This window comes from Notamacropus eugenii, chromosome 6, assembly GCF_028372415.1.
Source record: "Notamacropus eugenii isolate mMacEug1 chromosome 6, mMacEug1.pri_v2, whole genome shotgun sequence".
Classification (NCBI taxonomy): Eukaryota; Metazoa; Chordata; class Mammalia; order Diprotodontia; family Macropodidae; genus Notamacropus; species Notamacropus eugenii.
Window position 1 is genome coordinate 30,416,222 of NC_092877.1, and position 22,303 is coordinate 30,438,524.

Below are 22,303 nucleotides of genomic sequence, written 5' to 3' on the forward strand. Positions count from 1 at the left end.
ACATATATTAAGCATTTTAGCACTTAAAACATATAATGCACGGTGCTAGGTGATGGGACCAATAAAAAGATAAGTAAGACATGGTCCTGGTCCTCAAGAAGCTTAAAATCTGGTATACAGAGTTAAAACATACACACACACACACACACACACACACACACACACTATGCATTGGAAGGTGATACACATTTTAGGAGTTTTAGGGGGCTCCGTGCTTAACAGATGTCAGTGGCTCCAAGGGGAGGCAGAAAAGCTGTCTTAAGTGGCATTGAGAGAAACATTGTTCAGAATAGAGTTGCAGTCTCTCTGAAGTCTTGTCCTGTTCAGACCACATCTGGAGCACTAGCTTCAGTGCTGGAAACCATATTCTAGGAAGGAAATTGACAGACTAGAATATGTCCCAAAAGAAGGTGAACAGAATGGTGGGAGGATTTGGAACCATGCTGTTGAAGGAGAAGTGGTGGATGAAACTAGAGATTCTTAGCTTAGAGAAGAGAAAAATTAGAGGAGGCCAGGATCACTACTCTCAAGTGCCTAGAGGTCTGCTAATTGGAAGAGGTGGTAGACTTACTCTGCTTGGTCCCAGGACCAGTTCAATTCAATGAACATGCAAGCAAGGTAAGATGCAGCCCAGTACAGTTGAAAGGGAGTCAGTCTTAGGATCAGGAAGACCTAGCTTCAAGCATTTTCTCTTTGCATCCTTCTCTGTGTGACTGGGTAAGTCATTTAACCTCCCATCGTCCCAGGACTCCCCCTAAGACTATACAGTTTAGAACAGTGACTGATCTGCAATGGCACAAGGAGTTTTCTCACTGATATGCAATGGCACAAGGAGTTTTCTCACTGGGAGTTCCCTACAACAATGTCTAGACGTAAAGACACCATGGTAGGATTTGGGGATACAGAGAATCTGCCATCAGACAACTTACAACTAAATGCTTATGCACACACATAATTATAACACAAAGCAGAATGTGATGGTGTCAAAGGAAAGGAGCAGACACGGTGCACAGCTAAGTATGAAGACAGATGCCATTCAGCTGGGGAAATTGGGAAAGGCTGCACTTGGAGGTAGCATCACAGCTGGACCTGGAAGGGAAAGATATTTGGAGGGAGATGAAGTGTACAAGCCATACATACCAACCTTTGTCAACACAGTAAATTGGAGGAGTGAGAAGCAAGATTATCAAAGAACAAATTTGGCTAAAATCTAAATAGCATGAAGGAGTTTTAAATAAATCTGGGAAAGCAAATTGGAACCCTATTATGAATGGCCCCAAACTGGGGGGTACTGAAGGCTGAAAACAAAAGAATAACATGGATGATATGGTCTGATCTTTGCATTAGGCAGATTCTTTTGGCAGCTCTGTGAGGATGGCAGAGGATGGAAAATAAACTAAAGATGAGGTTGATTGTTCAATTGTTTTAGTTCTGTGCAACTCTCTGTGACCCCATTTGGGGTTTTCTTGGCAGAGATACTAGAATAGTTTGCCATTTCCTTTTCTAGCTCATTTTATAGATGAGGAAACTGAGGCAAACAGGGCAAAGTGATTTGTCCAGGGTCACAGAGCTAGTGCCTGAGGTTAGACTTGAATTCAGGTCTTCCTGACTCCAGGCCTGGCACTCTCTCCACTGTGCCACCTAGCTTTGGGGAAGAGGTGGGGAGAGGTGGTGTTAAGTAGCTAATAAAATAGTCCAGGCCCAAGGTGATGAAGTTACTATTAGAGACTGAAGTATGACTGGAGAGGACACAGGTGTGAGAGATATTTTGGAGGTAGACTTAATAGGATTTGACACCTGATTGGATGCCAGAGGACAAGAACCAAAGAAGACTCTGAGGTTATAAGCCTGGATGACTGGGATAATGGTGATACCATCAAAAGAAGTTGGGAAATTGGGAAGGAATACAGGTTTTGTTGGAAAGTGAGGAATTTAGCTTTGGACACATTGTTTTTGAGGTGGAAGTGCCTACAGATGTAGATGTGGGACCAAGGGGGCAGATTTGGGTGAATATAGAGATTTGGGTGTGATCTGCATAGATGTAATTACTCTAACTATAGGACTGGATGATATCACCAATGAAGAAAGAGAAGAGGGAAACGACAAAGGGCAGAGGATGAAGTCTGGGGGTGGGGAGGACACTCATTTATAGGGCAAAAGCAGAATTATGAACTAGCACAGGAGACAAAGGCAATAGCCCTGCCATTCTCTGCCCTAGTCAGAGCACTGGGAGCACCATGCTCAGTTCCAGTTGCCAAACTTTCAGATATTAATAAACTGGAGTCCAATCTCAGGAGGGTAACTAGAATGGTGAAGGAACTTATGGACATATAGCCTGTGTGTGTGTGTGTGTGTGTGTGTGTGTGTGTGTGTGTGTGTGTAGCCCATATGTATATATGTATATATATATAAATCTAGATCTATATCTAAATATACATGGATATATAGCTTGGAAAAGCAAAGATCCAGGGAGAACATAATAATCATGACCAAAAAATTGAAATGCTGATGTGTGGAAGAGCCTTGTTCTGTTTGAAAGAATAAGGAGTAATTGACAGAAGCTGCAGGCAAATTCTGGCTCAATGTGAAGAAAAGTTTCCTAACAATTAAAGCTACCCGGAAGTGAAATTGGGCTGCCTCAAGTGGTGGAACATTCCCCTCCTTGGATTGGATATCTTCAAACAAAGGTTGCATGACCACTTGTGGGGTCTGGGTTGGACTATATGGCTGCTGAAGGTGACTTCCAAATCCAAAATCCTGTGGTAATGTGACACCAGAAAGGAGCATCCAGATAGGTGGGGAGATAACCAGGTGCTGACCCAAGGGCTATAAGTGAGTAAGAATCAAATTTCACAGCTGTCCTTAAGAGTGGAATGGGAATACTTTAGCAGGAATTGAATTCCTCTCTCAGCTCCCTTCCCACCAATTTCCAAGAGAAAGAGAAGAGAAAACTGAAAGTGATTTAAATACACACACAAACACACACACACACACACACACACACACACACACACACACACACACAAGTAATCTCTCCTAACCAGGGCAGATATTTTAAAACCACAAAATGTATTTCCACTCAGTATTATTTTATTGATGTCTCTTCTCTCCTTCCAGTTCTAAAATAAGCACCATGTCTGATCATAGACCAATCCAAAGGCAACACATTGCAAAATGTGACAAGCCTGTGGAGAGAAAACTTAGGGTAGACTTCCTTTAAAACATGGCAGGATCTCCAAAGTGGACTCAATGAACTCTCAGAGGCGGCTGATGGCTTTCCAGTCGTCCAATGGCCAAATCACTAAAGGTCTATGACAAAATGCTTTGGAAGACAGCAATTGAGTTATAACATTAGGAATTTTCAAATGGCAAGTTTCTGACTGAGTTCCAGTTCTCCTCAATGGAAAACCAGAAGCTTCCTGTTATAAAATGTACGAATAGTTCATGCCTAATAATACACATCTAAGTTGGCAATTTATATACTTCGAATATAAATCCCTCTAAAAATAATACCCAGCTAGAGTATTTTTAGCCAGGTAAACATTTCTAGGGAATGGGTCAAATGTATATTTATTTCTGCTTCATGCTTCAGAAAAGAAACAAGTCCAGACCTGTAATAACTGGGGAATAAGAAGAGTGATCAGAAAGAACTATAAACCCTGCAGAATTAAAACCCTTTTTCTCATGGCCTAGATAGTCATTTATTCTTGATATTGAACTCCAAAGTGGAGACTAAACTGGGTCCTCTTTTTTTTTTAATACATAAAGACATATACTAGTGAACACCACATGGGACTAAACCAAGTTCATGCCAGTGTCATTGCGCCTCATTTGCTGTGTCACCTTCTACAAATTTCGTCTCTTCTCCAAGCCACACTTCTTATATCTGAGGAAATCAGAAGGTAGCAGTTGCCCCCGGTCTTGCCCTCCAGCAAAGGGACGTGGATTGCATGCTTGGTTCTAGGAAGGGTGCTAACTTTTCTCATTCAATTTACTGCTCCAAATTCAAAGTGGTGTGAGATAATGACAATAAGGAAACTGGTCTGGCTCCATTTGGTAGAAAGAGGGGAAAATGATTTAGTGGCAAGCTGTTTAGAATTTCTAAAATTGCCAAGCTGCTCAGAGTAGAACATCCAATAATAGAAGCAAGCATTCCCTCCCTTACTTTCCTATTTTTTCCCCTTCTCTCCTGCCTATGTCTTAGATGGATAAAAGAATAAGCTTAAAGCTAAAGGAGTCTCTTATCATTCCACGGTCTAAGGCGGAGGTTCTTAAGCTTTTTTTGTGTGTCCTGGCCGCCCCCCACCCCCGCCCCCATTGGCAGTCTGATAAAGTCAGATCATTTTTCAGAATATTTTAGAGATACTCCTTTTCAGAAAAATATTTTTCAATAACTGAAGGAAATGCTATATTTCAGTTAGAGTGAAGTGAAAAGCAAGATGGAATTCTTCTTTTCTGATCCAAGTTCACAGATGTCCTGAAATCTAGGAGTCTTAAGATCACAGAGTAAGAGCCACTTTTCTAAGGGAATTGTATCTAATTCCCAGACTGTATTGCATTATTTTAACTCCATAGGGAGACAGCTGAAACAGCAGGAAGATCCCTAGTCTGGGAATCAGAAGGCTTGGGTTCAAATCCTGGCTCTAACACTTCAATTCAATTGAGGGAGCATTTTTTATGCTGGTCAGATGCTGAGAATACAAAGAAAAAAACTAAGTAGACCTTGACCTCAAGGGGTTTATATTCTACTGAGAATGTTCCCATGAAAGCATATACTACGTAAACAAATAAAAACACAAGATCATTTCAGTGGGATGGGGCATCTTAAGGGGAAGGAAACGAGGAGGGATAAGGAAAGACCTGGAGTAGAAGGTGATACCTGTGCTGTGCTATGAAGAAAGATGAAGATCATATTAGCAGAGGGAGAAATAGAGAGCATGCATGGCATGGAGAGCATGGTTAAAGGCACTGATTTGGGAGATGGACTGTCCCAGGGTAAACCAGATTGATTAGAAAGGACATTTCAGGATGGGGAGTAAGGGCTGTGTGACCTAGGTAAGTCACTTCTCAGAGCCTCAGTTTCCTCATCTGTAAATGGAGATAATATTTATACTACCTACCTTACAGGCTTGTTTATAAACTTGAAGATGTTATACAAGTGTGAGTTTATTACTTCTAGTTTATTTGCCTGAGTGGTGTGAGTTCCTTGGAGCTGTCCCTGTACTGACCTCTTCTCCCTGAGGGTCCTGTCCAGTTAGAGAGAGTGGCTAATGACAAGTGGTTCATAAACTGGAAAGGCTGACAGCTTTGGGGTGTTTGGGGCCAAGAAACTGCGGTAGAAACATGCGTCACTCCTAGGCCTGAGAATAATCATAGAGGAATGGGCATGAAATGGAGGCGTTCTGCTGAGCCAGATGAGAGGCTGAAAAAGGATGTGAGAGGAACCCATCCAGCTGTCAGACACATGGGAGGCTCTTGTCAGGGTGGTCAGAGTGGGGTGCCCTGGGTCGCAGCAGAAAGAGTAGGTTACAAGGAAAAGAATCATTACCAGATTGCAGCAGGATGTAGCAAAGCCAAGTGGGGCACCATAGCAAAGACAGGCCAACAGCGGGGAGGCTAAGGGAAAGACAAGGATGAATGAGGCTGACGAAGAGCTTCTTGGAGCAAGGCGGAGGAAATGGTGATGACATTCTGAGAGGACAGGACATTTCTATGCATCTAAGGCAATGTGACAAGAACCGAGGAGTGTATTCAGGCAAGCTCTGCTGGCATTTTCTAGCCTTTCCCTCACTTGATTGAAATACCCTCCCACCTCCTCTCCGCTCAACCAAATCATAGCCTAAGACCTAGTTATCCATCAGATCCAAGTTTAAGCCACTCCGAAACACACCAGCCTATAGCTATTTCTTCTTACTCTGAACTGAGTTGTACCTATTACCTAGATCTCCTATTCTCACACCATCTCTGGGCCCAATGGTAGTTTTCTGCTTTCTTCATATAAGTCTGAATGGTTCTTAAAATACAAGGACCATATTTTAGACTTCTTCACGACCTCCCCTCTGTGCCTAGAGGAGTATCATTTATACACTCTTGATAGAGTGTATAAGAGTGATATGTAAGTGACATATAAGAGTGATAGAGCCTTGCGAGCTCACATTGGTCTGATCAGCCACAGTCAGACAAACTGTACATCGACTGCAACATAGTGATGTTATGTTGATCTTCTTCTATTAAGAAGGACAAGGACCCAAAAGGCTGAGGGCAGTATTGAACACCTTAATAACTGCAAAGTACCCCAAGTCTTTTGGGGGTCCTGTTGTGCTTATTAAAATCACAGTATGTTAGATTTGGAAAAGATCTTCTACTCCACGCCTCCCCCTATCCCAGTTTATAGACGAAGAAAGTGGGCCGCAAAGAGGTTAAGCGCTCTGCTTACATTCACACAGTGAATTAACAAGAGCCAAAGCTACAAGCTAAGTCTCCTAACTCCCATGTCTTTGCACTTTCAATTAACCCCCAAGGCAATAAGAAAATGATTTTGTTCAGAGATGTCCAAAACAGCCAAGATCCAACTATCCAGGAGTGGGAAGTCAGGAGTTAGGCATTGAGGGAACTCTGCTAAGCCATGTTCCCATGCCATCTCCTACTCCCACATTGGAGGCTGTAGGGTTGGCACAGACTGAAGGTCGCCCAAGGTATAAAGGCACACATTTAGAAGGAAAGACAAAACACACTGGGGTTTCAGGCTGTTGTTTGCAAAATAGCTCAATGACAAGACCAGGACTGTTTTCATGGGAATCAGAGGCAACGAGTCCTGAGTCATTCTTTGGGGTTTGTGTGGGTGACATAAATTTCCTGAGAAACCTCCATGTAACTTGCTATTATCTTGCATTGACAAAAGCTTTAATTCATTACCAACTGTTGCTCTCTGTCTAGGAAGTAGCAGGACTGAATTTTCTCTCCTTTGACCCCATGGGGTAGAAGAAATCCAAAGTTACCATGTAAATAGGTACAATTTGATTATGTCTCTGTGCATGATGGTTGGTTAACTGATCATGTTGGTGGGAAAATCTTCAAACCAGTTTGTCATGATACAGTATGGTGTCAGGACTCTATCTTCATCAATGGAAGGAACTGTTAAAATTTACCATTCAGGTGGGTATTCTTCTATTGTGAAACTACAGGGAACTGTGGGGATGAGTCAAAAACAAGTTAGGACTTTGTAGGGGCTGTAGGCATAGAGACTCTAGGACAGTGGAAAGAGGCAAATATGAGGTTCCTGAAGGTGACTGAGAGGGTGGTATGGGAGGTAGGAAGTCTGGAGGAGGACTGTTTGATGACCACATAAGGAATATATAATATCTGAGAAGTCTGGGAAAGGGAAAGACATCAGAGGAGTCCACAGCCATCAATAACAAGGGCAAGGAAGGCATTGCCTTTCAGGGCAGTACAAAGTCTGATGCCAGGCATTGGGAGATGGGTGGGAGGGGAAAATTGTTGGGGAAACTGACTAAGGGAAGAATTGCTACTCCAAAGTCAGTGACGCTAAAGTGGCTTCTAGAAGGGTATAGATATCTGGAAGCCTTGCCAAACCAAATCTAAATCAGCTTGAAATGCTTTGCTGCTCTCTGCCCTTTGACCTTAGGCAAATCATCTTAACCCTTCTGGGCCTATTTCCTTATCTACACAGTTAAAGGGTTAGATTAAATGATGTTTAAGGTCCTTTCCGGTTCTTTCCGGTTCTTAAAATCCTATGGCCTTATGACATCATCCCTAGAAAAGGAAGGACTACAGACAATACAAGTAAACATTTGAGCACCTACTATGTGTCAGGCACGGTGAAAAAACCAGCATGTGTTAGCAGAATGAGCACATTAGAATCAGAAGCCCTAGGTTAAAATCCAGGTTTGCCAACTTACTTGCCATGTGACCTTAAGCAAGATCCTTTGTCTCTTCATCTTTCTCCTCACCGGCAATGATTTTGGCAGCTTTTGGTGAGACACATATCTGTAAACCTCAAAGTACTATAGAAGTTTGAGCTGTCTTTTGGAGAATGACCTCATGTGTACTAAGATCTTTGATAGATGTGTTAGCTATGTAACAATAGCTAGCATTTACATAGGACTATAAGGTTTACTAAGTGCTTTTCATTTTATCTCCACAACAACGTTGGGAGGTAGGCACTACTATTATCCTCATTTTCCAGATGAGGAAATTGAGGCAAACAGAGACTAAATGACTTGCTCAAGGTCACACAGTTAAGCAAGGATGGTCTTCCTGAATCTGGGTTCAACACTCTATTCACTGCATCATCTAGCTGCCATGTAAGTATGGGAAGGTATATTAGTCTCCCTTGGGAAATCAGTGAAACAAGTGGTAGTAATGATGTTGGAGGTACCCTTCATGGGTACAAAGTCTAAGGGATGAGCCATATCCTAGGCCTTCAGTTACCTTAAGGGTAATGGCACAGATTGGTTATAGGGGGTGGCTGCATGCCTGTGCCCAGTCTGTGTGGGTCTTTTTCATTGGGGAGCCGCATGGTACAGGGGTATAAAAGCACTGATTTGGAGTCAAAGGACATGAGTTCAAATCCTAGTCTAATAGTCTCTGAGGTCCCTTCCAACTCTCGACCTCATACCCTACTTAACAAACAAACAACAATACCCTTAGTACCTGTGTAGCCTTGGGTAAGTCACAGAACTCCTCTGGGCCCAAGGTTCCTCATTTGTAAAACCAAGAAGTTGAACTTTGCCTGGATTAAACTGTACACACACACATATATACAGATCTAGCTATGTAGCCTATATATCTCTATAGTATACGTAATACAAATTATATCTATTGTACATGTCTATAGAGATACATACTTTGTATTTAGAGGGAGGGAGGAAGAGAGAGGAGAGATGTAACTTTTAAGTTCTCTCTCACCTCACCTCCAGTCTGTAAACACGTAGGCACCTAATGCTAATTTCTCACCAAAAATATCTGCCTTTATCAAACTTTTCCAGGGAGAAGGACTCCCAGCAAAGCTTGGCTAAGGATGGGCTGTTTTCATGCTTTATGTAGTCCTATATTTACCATCCAAAGTCCTCCTGGACCCAAGGTCCCATGCAAAGTTCATTTAGTTTTAGGAGGAGCATCAAAAGGTTGAACTAATTCAGAGAAAAAACTGTCTCCTTTTTATATCCCCAATGCATAGTATACTGCCTGAAACATAACAGGCGCTTAATAAATGTTTATTGATTATTGACTTCTCTGATTTTACATTTGTTGTTGTTGAGAGAGAGAGAGAGAGAGAGAGACAGAGAGAGACAGAGAGACAGAGAGAGACAGAGAGAGAGAAAGAGAGATCACCATTCATTTCTTCAGCTCTAAATCTATATAATTCTACCCATCCCAGTGCTTGGCCAAGGCAGAGCTGGGCTCTGACTCCAGGGATAGGATTGAAGAGATGTTCAATCAGAAAGTGGGTGAAGGTGAGAAGGATTAAGGCCTCTAATTTCCTCTACATTACTGGAATAAAAGACCAGGATTAAATTCTAAGGTTCCTGGAAATCTGTCATTTTATGCTTTGTTCATTACTGCAAACCTCCTTTTACTCACTAGTAACAAAAATCCCTTTAAAAAAACAACAAACAAAGAGGAGTCATTTATTGACTTCAAGGAGCAAGATGGAGAAGAAGGGGGAGCACCTTGGGGCTCCTCCTGAATTGAAAGCTCAGTGATGAGAAAACCAGGTTGGTGGAGAAGGGTAGAAGTAATAAACCAGGGGAAGGAGCCAAGAAACCAGGCCCCCGGGACTTGCTTTTAAGGAGGGAAGGGAAGGGTTATTAATAAGCATGCCAAGCACTCTGATAAGTATTTTTTACAACTACTATCTCACTTGATTTTCACAACAACTTTGTGAGGTAGGCGTAATTATTATCCCCATTTTACCATGATAAATTTTGCATTTATTAAATGAGGCAAACAGAGGTTAGGTGATGTGTCCAGGGTCACAAAGTTAGTAAATATCTGGGGTCACATTTGAACTGAAGACATCCTGACCTGATCTCTGGCCCAGAGATCTATCCACTAGGCTACTGAGCTGCCTCTTTTGGAAGAAAAATGGGGGTCCCAAATGTACAGGAGATCTATGGCACTGTAGGTATTTATTAATTTAAAATTATAATTATTATAAAAATTAAATAATTAATGAACAAACTACTTCATTCATTCATTCTGAAGTATTTCTTAAATACCCACTGTATTACTACATTTCAAGCACTGTGAGCTGAGGATGCAAGAACAAAAAGAAAACTTTGTATTCAAGGAGCTTACAATCACCTGAAGGAAAATATGTATGCTTAAAAATAAACGATAGAGATCTTTTGCTGTTTAGTTTTAGTTCTGTTCAACTCTTCGAGACCCCATTGGGGTTTTCTTGGCAGAGATGGTGGAGTGGTTTGCCCTTTCCTTCTCCAGCTCATTTATCGATAAGGAAACTGAGGCAAACAGGGTGAAATGACTTGCTCAGGGTCACATAGCTAGTAAGTGTCAGAGACCAGATTTGAACTCGGAAGATGAGTCTTTCTGACTCTAGGACTGGTACACTATGCACTAGGGTGCCACCTTGCTGCCCCTAGGTAGATGGTATCATTACTAGTACCTAAAAAGAGGGTTGAAATAATGAACAAAGTATAAAATGACAAATTTCCAGGAGTCTCAGAATTCAATCCTGGTCTTTCATGTCAATAGCACACAGGAAATAGGGACCTTAATTTTTCTAACTTTCACCCACTTTCTGATTGAATCTCTTCTCTTAAATTCTGTCCCTGGAGTCAGATAGCCCAACTTTGTCTGGATTAAAACTATGTTTATATATACATATACATACATATATACAGATTTATTTAACCTACTATATATCTTTATAATAGAACATGTGATATACCTGCTGTATAAGTCTATGTAGATAGATACATTATATAGTCTATGTCTACTATATAATTACAGAAATATACAAGTAATTTAGAGAGATATCCCTATTATCTATCTAGATTATAAATCTCCACTATTTCCCCTCAGAAATACAAAATGTATTGATATAAGGTGTATATAAAACACATTGTACAAAAATATAAAATATAGCTCTAGTTTATATACATCTTACATCAATATTTTTCATATACATTTATAAATATTTATACATATACATATTCATGTATATCTGTATTTTATATTTATGTGCAATGTATTTTATATACATTTTATATCAATACACTCTGTATTTCTGAGGAGATCAGACAAGGCTTCTTGGGTATAAGGTGGCACCTAAGTAGCCAGGGATCTCCATGAGGTTGGGGCTAAAGGGGAGGGCATTGTAGGCATAGGGGACAGCCTGTGCAAAGGTGTGGATATAGGAAGCAAATAGCAAACCAGTCCATTTGACTGGAATTTCAGAGCAAGTTGAATTCCAATCCCTGATCAAAATGTTAGAAAGCTGGAAAGAGTGGCAATTTCCTCCTTCACTTATAAATATACACAGATTTATATAACCTATTATATATCTACATAATATAATATGTAATATACTTATTGTATATATCCAATAGCTAATCAACAGTATCCTTTTAAGACAAAGTGGTTATTTAGAATCCTTTTGCCAGTCAACACTTTTTCTTGGCAGTGCCATCTGGTTGAGTGCCCCTTTACCCAAGTGCTTGAGAACACACACACACACACACACACACACACACACACACACGAGTCTTTTTTCATGAAAGTGAATTTACTTTGATTTGGTGAGAGGGCTATCTTTGTCTTAATGCAGGGTCCATCTAATCTGTTTTTGTCTCTTTTGGGGTTTGAATGGCAGTACTTTTCTTCCCGGAATTTGTTAGTCTGTTTTTGAAGCAGAATCTTCAAAGAACACAAACCAACTGGATTAGTGACAGTTGAGTTTGAGCCTGCAAAAGGAGTCAGTATGCTGGAGAAACCATCTATTTTGAGCACTGAACATTGACCTTGATCTCTCCCTGATAAGACTTTCTCTCCCAGATTTGAGCCCCCATTTACCTGATGAAAAGACCCCATTCCTTCCTCCTTTTGTAGTACAAATGGATATGTTCTTGACATTTGTCCTTCTAAGGTGAGGTTGTTGGAAAATCACTATTTATAGAGTCAAGATACCTGAATTTGAGACCCAGCTCTGCCATACAATAGTTGTATGACCCCAGGTGAGTTACTTAGTCTTTCTGGTCGTTGGCATCCTTATCTATGTGGGTCTCTTCCAGTTAAATCTGTGATCCTGTGAAATATGAGCCTATAGTACTAACATGGCTAGTGATGAGGTTAAACAGTGAGGTTAGAATAACATTTAGAAATAGAGTGTTTTTCAACTGGGTATCCACTTGGTGGATACTTCTGCAATGGGGCCAAGAGCTTTGGTTAAAACTCCTCTCTGAAAACTAGGTGTTGCAGCAGATAGAGTGCTGGCCCTGGAGTCTGGAAGACCTGAGTTCAAATTTGGTTTCAGATATTTCCTAGCTGTGTGAACCAAGGCAAGTCATTTAACTTTGTTTGCCTCAGTTTTCTTATCTATAAAATAAACTGGAGAAGGAAATGGCAAATAACTCCAGTGTCTTTGCCAAGAAAACCCCAAATGGGGTCATGAAGAGTCAGATATGACTGAAAAAACAACCCCAAAAAAGCCCATTTCTAAATGTCTGCAGAAAAGAACACCAATCTCATCTTATTTCAATATTCTGATCTCTGATCTCCTCCAATGTGGGTACTCTCTTGGCACAGACTGCAGCTCATCTACAACCTCTCCCTCCTTCCATTTTCTGTCCATTCTATTCTACAGCATCTCCCCAGAAGAGCTACCCAACATGTCAAAGGCTTTCCTTTGGTTTTCTTCCTATCTCAGGGCAGAACTGAGGCTGTTCACTGACACACGATCCCTCACTCTTGCTTCCAAACTGGCTCACCTCCTCATATAAGTCTTTGATAATGAGAGAATATACACATCTTGGATGCTGTCTTTTATGCCACTTCTCAAGTGAACCTTCTCATTATTAAAATGTTGTAGCCAATTTATAACTACTTTGTGTCTTTGCATTGCCCTTCAGCTATCACATCTAATAAAACAAGAGACAGAGAGGTTTAATTATTTACTCAATTTGGGAGAGCAATTTGGTGAGTCCTAGTTATGAAACCAAGGTGTCTTGACATCTCCATTTGGGATCTAATGACTTCCATCAGACCCTTAATTTTTATGATTACTTAGAGGTATTTCATATATAGGAGTCATGTGCATATGTATGTTTATCCATATTTGAGGTCCAGAACAGTGAATTCATCCATGAGGGGGAACTTCAAATGTCAAATCTCCATCAATATAGATTGGCAGCCTATCTGTAACTTACAGGATTAGATCATTATCTGAGACACTGACAGATTAAGAGACTTTCTCATTGTCACACTATAAATATGGGTTAGAAATAGGACTTAAAGCCAGGCCATCCCAAAACTTTAAGGCTAACTCTCTATCCATTATGCCAGGCTGCCTCTCCTATTTATCTACATAATATGGATATAATGGCCACTTAAGAAACCTCTGATCAGACTCATAATTAACTAATATAGTAAGAAATAATATGTGAATGATTAACATTCTAACATGTTGGCAGGTAACCACACTACACATCCTCCTTAAAAGTTAGAGAAACAAAAGAAAGGGAACAACAAAACAGCACAAAAATGCACAAACCAAATCCATAACCAACTGATGATGAAGAGTTCTAATCAAAACACAATGGCACCAAGTTACAACAGGTTGTGTTCTTGAAGCTTTCTTCCCAATGGCCTCCTCAGTTTTATTTTAAACTTCTGAAACACCCACAGAGGATTTCAATCACCTCTAATTACTTTCTTAAGAAATGAGCCTAATTGAAACACCAACCAGCTCCTAAAAATGGAAAATACTAAAGATGGCCTTTTTGCTGTTGCTTCTTTCAAAGAGAAGGGGGAGTAGATTTAACAGTTCTCTTCAAACAGGCTTCGGTGGTCTTGCAACCTTCTGGACAGAGGTTTCTGGGCTAATTTAGAACCTGTCTCTAAAACAATTCTTTGCACATGGTTATAATTTATGTTGTAGGTGAAGGGAACCAATGTTATAAATATTCATTCTTGGGGAAAGGTCCAGTTGTCACAAGATACCAGAAAAGGAATCCAACAGGGATATCCCAGATCTCTCCCAGATAAAAGGAAAAGATCTTAATCTATTCCACTATGAGACTTAAAACACATTAAATAGAATTAAAAGAGAGACTTGATTTCTTTTTGTACAGCTGTTTGGTGGTGGTTCCAGTGACTATGAGACAAATTGAAGGCATCTGAATTTCTGATGGAGAGGGGGCATGATCCTAACGAAAAAAGCTACAGAGTAAGAAACTAGAGAAAGACTGCATTTAAAGTCCTCTGCTAATCTTAAAGTGCTTGACAGATGTCAATTGTTATGATTATCATTCATTCCTTTCCTTGTATCCAGCATGTTAATCTGGATGGAAAGCTCAATATTAGTCAGTGGTATGCTGTGGCAGCCAAAACTTGAATTGGAGCTGCACTGAGAGGTATAATTTCCAGGAGAGGGAGGTGATTCTCTCATTGTGCTACCCATCATCAGACATCATCTGAAGCATTGTTCTGGGCACCATAGCTTAAGGACATTAATAAGTTGGAGAATATTGGGAGCAGGGTAACCTGTATGGCAAAGGACCTTGGATATGTAACACGAGAATCATTTGAAGGAACTGGGGATGATTATTTTGCAAAAGAGAAGAATCAACGCAGGAAGAAAATATTGGTCTTTAATTATGTGAAGGGCTGCCATGTGGAAGAATGATCAGATTTGCTCAATTTAGCTTCAGAGACTAGAACCAGGAGCCACAGATTGAAGTCACAAGGTGACAAGTTAGGCTTGACGTCAGGACAAACTTACTAAAAATAAGAGCTCTCTCAAAGTGGAATGGGCTTCTTTAATTGGTGATGGCTTCCCCCTCCTTGGAGGTCCTCAAGAAGCAACTGGATAACTACCAGTAGTATGTTAGCGGCCACTCCCTTCAGTTGAACCAGGGAGCTGCTGAGGACGTATAGACACCTCTTAAATTCTGTGATTCTGCATTCTCTGACTTAGGGAACTCCTTCCTGCTCATTGGATAAAGAATTGTGGTGCATGAAAGATATGTCTGGAGCATGAAGAGCAATGTGAATCCCACTAGTCACTCAGGACATGAAAATGCCATGGTGAATATTCGTTTCTGAGGTTACTTTCTTTCAAATATGCATTAACAACTGCACCAAGTATCAGTGGCTGACCCCGGGAATTCATGTGTTTCCTACAGACACAGGGTTGAAGTGGCCAGAGTTTGTGATGGCCAGAAGATGAGTGTCCCAGTGCTACCCAGCTTGAACACTATATGGACTTAGGTCTTTCCTTAAGCCTTCCCTTCTACTTCTATAGACTAGGAAAGATGATAACCTGCTTGATAGAGGCGACATTGCCCTATTCAGCTTTGGTATTACAATTATCTGGTCACTGAATCTAGATGACTCAGGAGGAGAAAGTGAGGTTGGTGACCTGGCACAGGTCTCCCTCACTCAAAACAAAGTCAAGTGCAAGTCATGTCACCATTTCTCTGATGTCATGGTCCTCTTCGAGAACAAAAGATGAACACAACTCCTCAATGCACACCTTCTGCCCTGGCAAACCATTCTGCCATCCTCTTTCTCTTTCTTTCTCTTCCTCAATTTCCTAGCTATTAAATATCAGTCTTCTTGCTATATAACTCCTATCCCTCTTAAAGTCAGCATGGTTTTGATTCCTTCTTTAATAAATTGAAGAAGAGAAAAAAATGCCCCATAAACATCACTGGCTCTCAGCTTTGCTCTTTACCTAGTGACATCCCAGCTGTTTTTCAAAGTGCAGTTTAAGCTTTACATTCTCGATTGAAGTCATCCCGGGCTACTCCTGTCCCCATTAAGTTCCACCAGTTATTCAGTTTGAATCTAGGATAAGGAGCTGCCTATGAGAAGATTCAGGCTCTAGCACCTGCTCTTCTGGGAATCGCTCCAAAGACATCCAAACTTTCACAGGAAGGTGAGTAACTAAAGGACAAAAGATGGTCAGGCCTGCTATTTCCTGCTGCTACAGTGAAATGCCCCAGCAAGACTTTACCCAGACAATCCCCAGGTGACTGCTACAGGGACAAAATGGAAAAATCCAAAACATGATTTCTCTCATGACTTGGAATGTGGGGTCTTAGATGGGGTTGGACAAAACCCATTGAGAAGTGATGCCGGTGAAGTTTGGATAAGATTGGTGGTTTTGATAATCAGGAGTAATGAAATAAGAAGGGCTTAAATGCTGCCAATAGCCTTAAGGAGGACACCAACCACTCAATTTAATTAAACACATACTTATTAAGTAACTATGAGGTTAAAGGCACTATGCTAAGTACTGGACAGAGGAAGAAAAGAAGGGAACAAGTTTTTTATTAAGAATCTGCTATATTCCAGGCACTGCGCTAAGCACTTTACAAATCTTATATCATTTGATAATCACCACAACTTTGGCAGGTTGGGGCTAGTATTATTTTACAATTGAATAAACTGAGACAGGCAGACAAAATGGTGGAGGTAAAGACAACCCCCCCCCCCCCAACAATTCACCTGCTGTCATCAAGGAGATTATAGTAAATGCAAGATAATGTGAAGGAGACCAAGAACCTATCAGGGGATAAGAGAAAGAGGCACCTGAGCTGAACCTTAAGAGAAGATAGCAATTTTAAAAGCTCGAGATGAAGAAGCAGTGTATTCAAAGCATGGAAGAGAACATGTTACAAAGATTCCCCCCCCCCCCCCAAATGAACAATGATTATCTCATAAATTGTATGTCTCTGAAGAGGAGTTCTCCCACTCTGAGGATGCCAATAGGCAGCAGACAAAAGGAGGGAGATCAGAAACATTTGGACTGACTGACTTCAATGAATGCTCTTATTAAGTTCTTACCAATTACCAATCACAGTGCTGAGTATTTGGGACACAAAGTAAATTTTTTCTAGAGTATTCCCTGCCCTCAAGAACTGAGGTTCTAAAAGGTTCCCTTTATACAGTAGAGTTGATTATGTCAGAAGGAAAAGATGCAAGCTAGGTGGGAGAAGCCTCTTTGGGGTGGAGAACTCTGCCTTTGGGGACTCTACCTGCGGGGCTTTTCCTGCTGTGTATAAAAGAACATTTGTGTATGAAAGACCATTTGTGTATCCCTGGGAAAATCTTGTGTACTGGGGTATGATGAGTTTATAAGCACAAAGTGAAAGACAAAGCTAGCAACAAAGACTTTGTGTCAGAAGGTCAGTAGTAACTACGTCTTTGAGGATACCACCTGAGTCCTTTCCTGTTTTCTGGTACTGAGCTGTTATAGCACCCTGACAACTGAAGGATTTTTATATATGGCCAAGTAGAACTCAACAAAGACTAGCACCTCAGATCTAATCCAGAATTCATTTTCCCCTATGGGTTTTCCAGTCAGGAGTTAACATACATTGATTACAGGGAAAAGAAAAAAAAAAACCTAACTTTCCTTGATATGAATAATTTCAAACCCCACTTTTTCTCATCATTTCCTTGAAGACTCTATTCAAATCCCCCTCCCTTCTGCAGGAAGCCTTTCCCATTCTTTCCTGTTGCTAGAATCTTCCTCTCTAAGGTTTCTAATCCATCTCCTCTATATCTATCCTGTATGTATCGAATGGTTTATATATTGTTTTTCCTGTTAGAATACAAACTTCTCCAGGGTGGGGGCTGTTTCTTGTCTTTCTTTGTATCCTACATGTTTGGCACAGAGCTTGCTCCATGGTAAGAACTTAATAAATGCTTGTTGAACTCAGTGACTGACATTCTCTTGAATATAAAAGGTGTCCCAAGTCACTATTCTGGTTGACCCCAATGTCTTCTCACTCATGCCACCCAATTCCAAGGACAAATCAATCAAAGGGCTGCAGGTATACGAGTTCAGCCAAATTCGTAAGATGAGCAAACCATTTCTCATTTCAAAGACCATGCCAACGGATCTTGATCTTTATGACATGAAAAGAACGTTAAGAAAGAAAATGGCACCATCACAATTCACAACACTGGAGGAAATCATACAAACTTGTTCTATATTATTACTTAAATTCTCAGATTCAAATAACCATTAGCATGTATGACCTAGTAACCAACATGGTGCTTACCACCTTCAAGCCTAATCTGGTTACAGAACAGTAACGTGCCTTCTGAAGTCCACATTTCCAATAGTCAGGTTATAATGAGCACATAGGGAAAGTACATTCACCAAAAAGGATACACAGGTATAGAGGTCTTCATTGTCATCCCAGAATTGGGGGCGGAGGGGGGGCGGTACAGTGTGATGAACTCTTCTGCTGTTGCTATAATGCTCTGAATTCCAACCTACCCTTTTCTGTTTTCCACCTCTTGGTATCTGGGACACAGATAATTTTACCATTAAAAGATGACAGATTGGTTGTGGAGGTAGCCCAGAGAAGGTAGGGAAATGCACAGGGGATTGCCTCTAGATGTTTCCATCCATTCCAGGTTTATGGAAATCAGTGTATGTAAGCTACTAAAGTCCCAGCAACAAGGTTAGTGTACCTCTGTAAGCTGGGTACTATGTGGTGCCTCATAGAAGGCTATGAAAATGGTGGGAGGAATCAAGAGGACAAGTGGTATATGTCCCCCAAGTTTTCTGTGTTTCAATGATTCTATACAGCAAGCCAGTGTACTCTGCAAACTTTAAAATGTTCTATAGTGTTAGCTAAGCTCTGTGGATACAAAGAAAGGCAAAAAAAAAAAAAAAAATGCCGCAGTCCTTGCTTTCAAGAATCTTACAGTCAAAAAAGGAAACATGCAAACAACTCTATGCAAATAAGATATAGACAGGATCAATTGGAGATAATCAACAGAAGGAAGGAGGATCAAGGGAGGTTTCTTGTAAGATGTGGGATTTTAGCTGTACTTTGAAGGAAGTCAAGGAAGCCCAGAGAGAGTGATGAGGAGGGAGAGAATTCCAGGAATGGGAGAAAACCAGTGAAGTGTTTGAAGCCAAGAGACAGTCTGAGGAAGAGCAAAGAGGCTAATGTCACTGGATTGCAGAGTCTGGAGTGTGGAACACAAGTCCCAGGAAAAGAGAGGTTGTGAATTGAAGAGCTATATCTTAGATTCTAGTCAATGAGGTGGCCAAGTGGACAGAAGAGCACTAGACTTGGAGTCAAGAAGACCAAAATTCAAATCTTGTCTCAAATACTTGCAAACTTTGTGACCCTAAGTAAGTCACTTAACCACTCTCTGCCTCAGTTTCCTCATCTGTAAAAATTGAGGTAACAATAGTGTTTACCTCACAGGGCTGTTGTGATGATCAGATGAGCTACGTAAAGCACTCTGCAAACCTTGAAGTGCTCTATAATGTTAGCTGTTACTATCATCACTGTATAGAGCAAATCTGGCTTCTAGATGATCTCACTGCTCCATCCTTGGTAAAGGCATACTTCCCCTTACCTTCCTCCATGTACCTTCATTTAACTTAAGAAGTGGTCATAGTTTTATGGAGTCCTTCATTTCGTGTGCTTTCAAGTTAAGTGGTGCAAAGGCTAGGGTAGCAACTGCAGAATTACAGATGGTAATGGAAGAAAAGTAGCCCAGCAGGAGTGGCCTGTCTGTGCTCCCGGGGCAGCCTCCCATAGCAGCAGTTTTACTGTTGCCTGAGCCCAGGACTGTATTACCATCCATCTCCTGTAAGCAATGTTAAAAATATGCTCTTCTTTCCTTGGGCAGTGGGAGTTGGCCTTTAAGACTCACCTCCACACCTTTTCCACATATAAGGCATCACTGGTCATCACTAGGAAAACTGCAATTGATTGGGCGGGGCCCTTGATGGAGGGAGGGAAAGCTCTTGTTCAGCTACTACCAGGATCTTAAGACTGAGCTATTGGTAGGATTATCATAGCAAGCAAGATGTCTCAGCATTGGTGGTAAGGCCTATAGAAGGGAGCTCACATACAGGAACATATTTCATTATCTGGGGGGGGGGTGCATTTTTGCACAGGCAAGAGAAGTTGTTGACTGAAATCTTCAAGCAGGGCTTAAGTGAGGAGCTTAAAAGCTGGATGGCAGGGCAACCACTTCCAGATAACCTGTAAAGGTTAATGAAACAGAGGAAGGGGGAGTACAGGCGAATCACCAGGGCAAATTCAGTAATCCCAGGGTTGCTATGCCACAGGCTCTGGGGCATAACAGTTACGTTCATCTGTTCTGTCTGACCCAAAAGGTCTCTGCTGTCATACAGCCAGAAAGCAGAGCCTATACCCCACCCTGTCACTGTAAAAGCAAGGCAGAAGGCCAACAGAACCAACTGGCAGCCATGATTTTTTTCCTTAGGAGAGGTTAGGGGGTCTAGCCATCACAGATCCAAGCAGATGATGTGATCTTTCTCTCTTGGTTCAGTTTTCCATGACCTGCCACCTAGGAAGGAGGTCTCAGACTTCAGGTATGATACCACTAAGAAAACCACCCCATACTATCAACCCATCAGTGTGAAGAGAGGTGCCAGCCAGCTAAGACAGACTATCTGCTCTCCTTAGATGGTGTGCCATGGACCCTCACTGCTGCCTGCTTGCATACCCTAGGTCCAACATCACACCAACCATACTGTCAGATCTGAACATTCTCCCTCAGAAACCATGATCCTACAAGCAAAGGGATATTTTTTCCATTCTCCCATAAGGCTTGCCTGAATCTCACGTCAATGCCCAGAGCCATGCTATCTAAGTGCAAATAGATGTGTCTCAAATGATTTTGCAACTCGAGATTAAACCAAAGCCAGAACTGACAAATAGAAACTAACCCTTGTCATGTTAGACAAACTGGTAATGCACTATGCCAGCGGCTAGCTTAGTATTTTTATCTTTATTACTAAATGATAGAAAAGCACATGCATTTTTATTTTCCCTGAAAATACACATTGGCATGCCTTCCTAAGAGTCAGGAGAAAGAGATACCCTTAATATGCCTTCCACCAACACAACTACCCAATGTGCCAGAGCACCTCCATCATATACCTACTTAGTAACCTACCCTCAGTCATACAAATCTCTATACCCCAAGGACTCCTCTGGCCACACCCACCACCATCATGTCCCTTACAATCTCCAAACCTCATACCCCCATCATAAAGATTTCCATCCCCTCCCATATGCTACTCTAATTCTCTCTCCAGTTCATTCCCTGCTCCCCACTACCTCAATATCTCCGAACCTCGCGCTCCCCCCCCGGACCCCCACTAGCCTTCTCTCTCACCTGGGTGTCAAATCCGTTTTCCACAGAACTGCTCTTCCTCAGGGGGAGCCCATCCCCCGCAGGCTCATGGAGCCCCTGAGATTTCAGGGGTATCTGGCTCGAATAAATAGGCTTGGTCACCTCTACCTTGCTCCCAAACTTGAGGTAGCAAGGTTGGGGGCCGGCCCTGGCCACGGGCACATGGAGGATCGGTGCGGCACTGTGCACAGGTTTCGGCAGTCCCGATTTCATTTTGGAGGCGACCAGGATGGCTGGCATCTTCTTCTGCTTTCCTAACACGTTTCTGTCAGCTGCAGCGGCAGCAGCAGCAGCAGCAGCAGCAGTAGCCGGGCAAAGGGAAAGACGAGAAGACAGAAAGGCAGCACTTACTTCGCCCACGAAGCTCCAACCAGTGTATTAAAATAATAACCGATAATAATAATGATCAGCTAGGAGCCGGCACACCTTCAGGAATCCCAGATCTCTACTATTAGCTTGCCAACCTTGATCTTGCTGGCCTGGGGGGCTATGGTCTGATATTGCTGCCGTCTTCTCCCCTTCTTAGATGGACTGAGGCTGTTTTAACTGCTCTTCGCTTCCACTCGCTGCTTCCTATAATTTTCCTTCCTGGAAACCCAGACTTTTACTTCCATTATCTTGTCACTGCATCTCCAAAGTGAGACAGTCCTTTGGACTAAAAATCCGCAGGAAAAGGAGGGAGGGAGAAAGGGAGGAGAGAGAGAGAGAGAGAGAGAGAGAGAGAGAGAGAGAGAGAGAGAGAGAGAGAGAGAGAGAGAGAGAGAGAGATGCCAGCGAGAACTAGCAAGCAGGATTTCCAGCTTAAGATGTTTTTCTTCAGCCTTAGCCAAGAAGCAGATGTAGCTCCCAGCACACGAGTGCCTGATGCCCTTGGATACGAGCCTTAGAGAAC

At 41.7% G+C, this 22,303-nt stretch overlaps 1 protein-coding gene across 5 annotated transcripts in view; it reads right to left on the reverse strand.

Annotated features, from left to right (window-relative positions):
• The window catches only part of NAV2 (neuron navigator 2), a 446,141-nt gene extending 423,931 nt beyond the window's left edge, over positions 1-22,210 (reverse strand). For all 5 annotated transcript variants that reach the window (XM_072619354.1, XM_072619352.1, XM_072619351.1 and 2 more), the window contains exon 1: positions 21,394-22,210. In XM_072619354.1, coding sequence (XP_072475455.1) covers positions 21,394-21,651 — 258 coding nt within the window. In that variant the 5' untranslated portion in view covers positions 21,652-22,210. The remainder of the gene's footprint in view (positions 1-21,393) is intronic.
• Between the last annotated feature and the right edge of the window lie 93 nt (positions 22,211-22,303).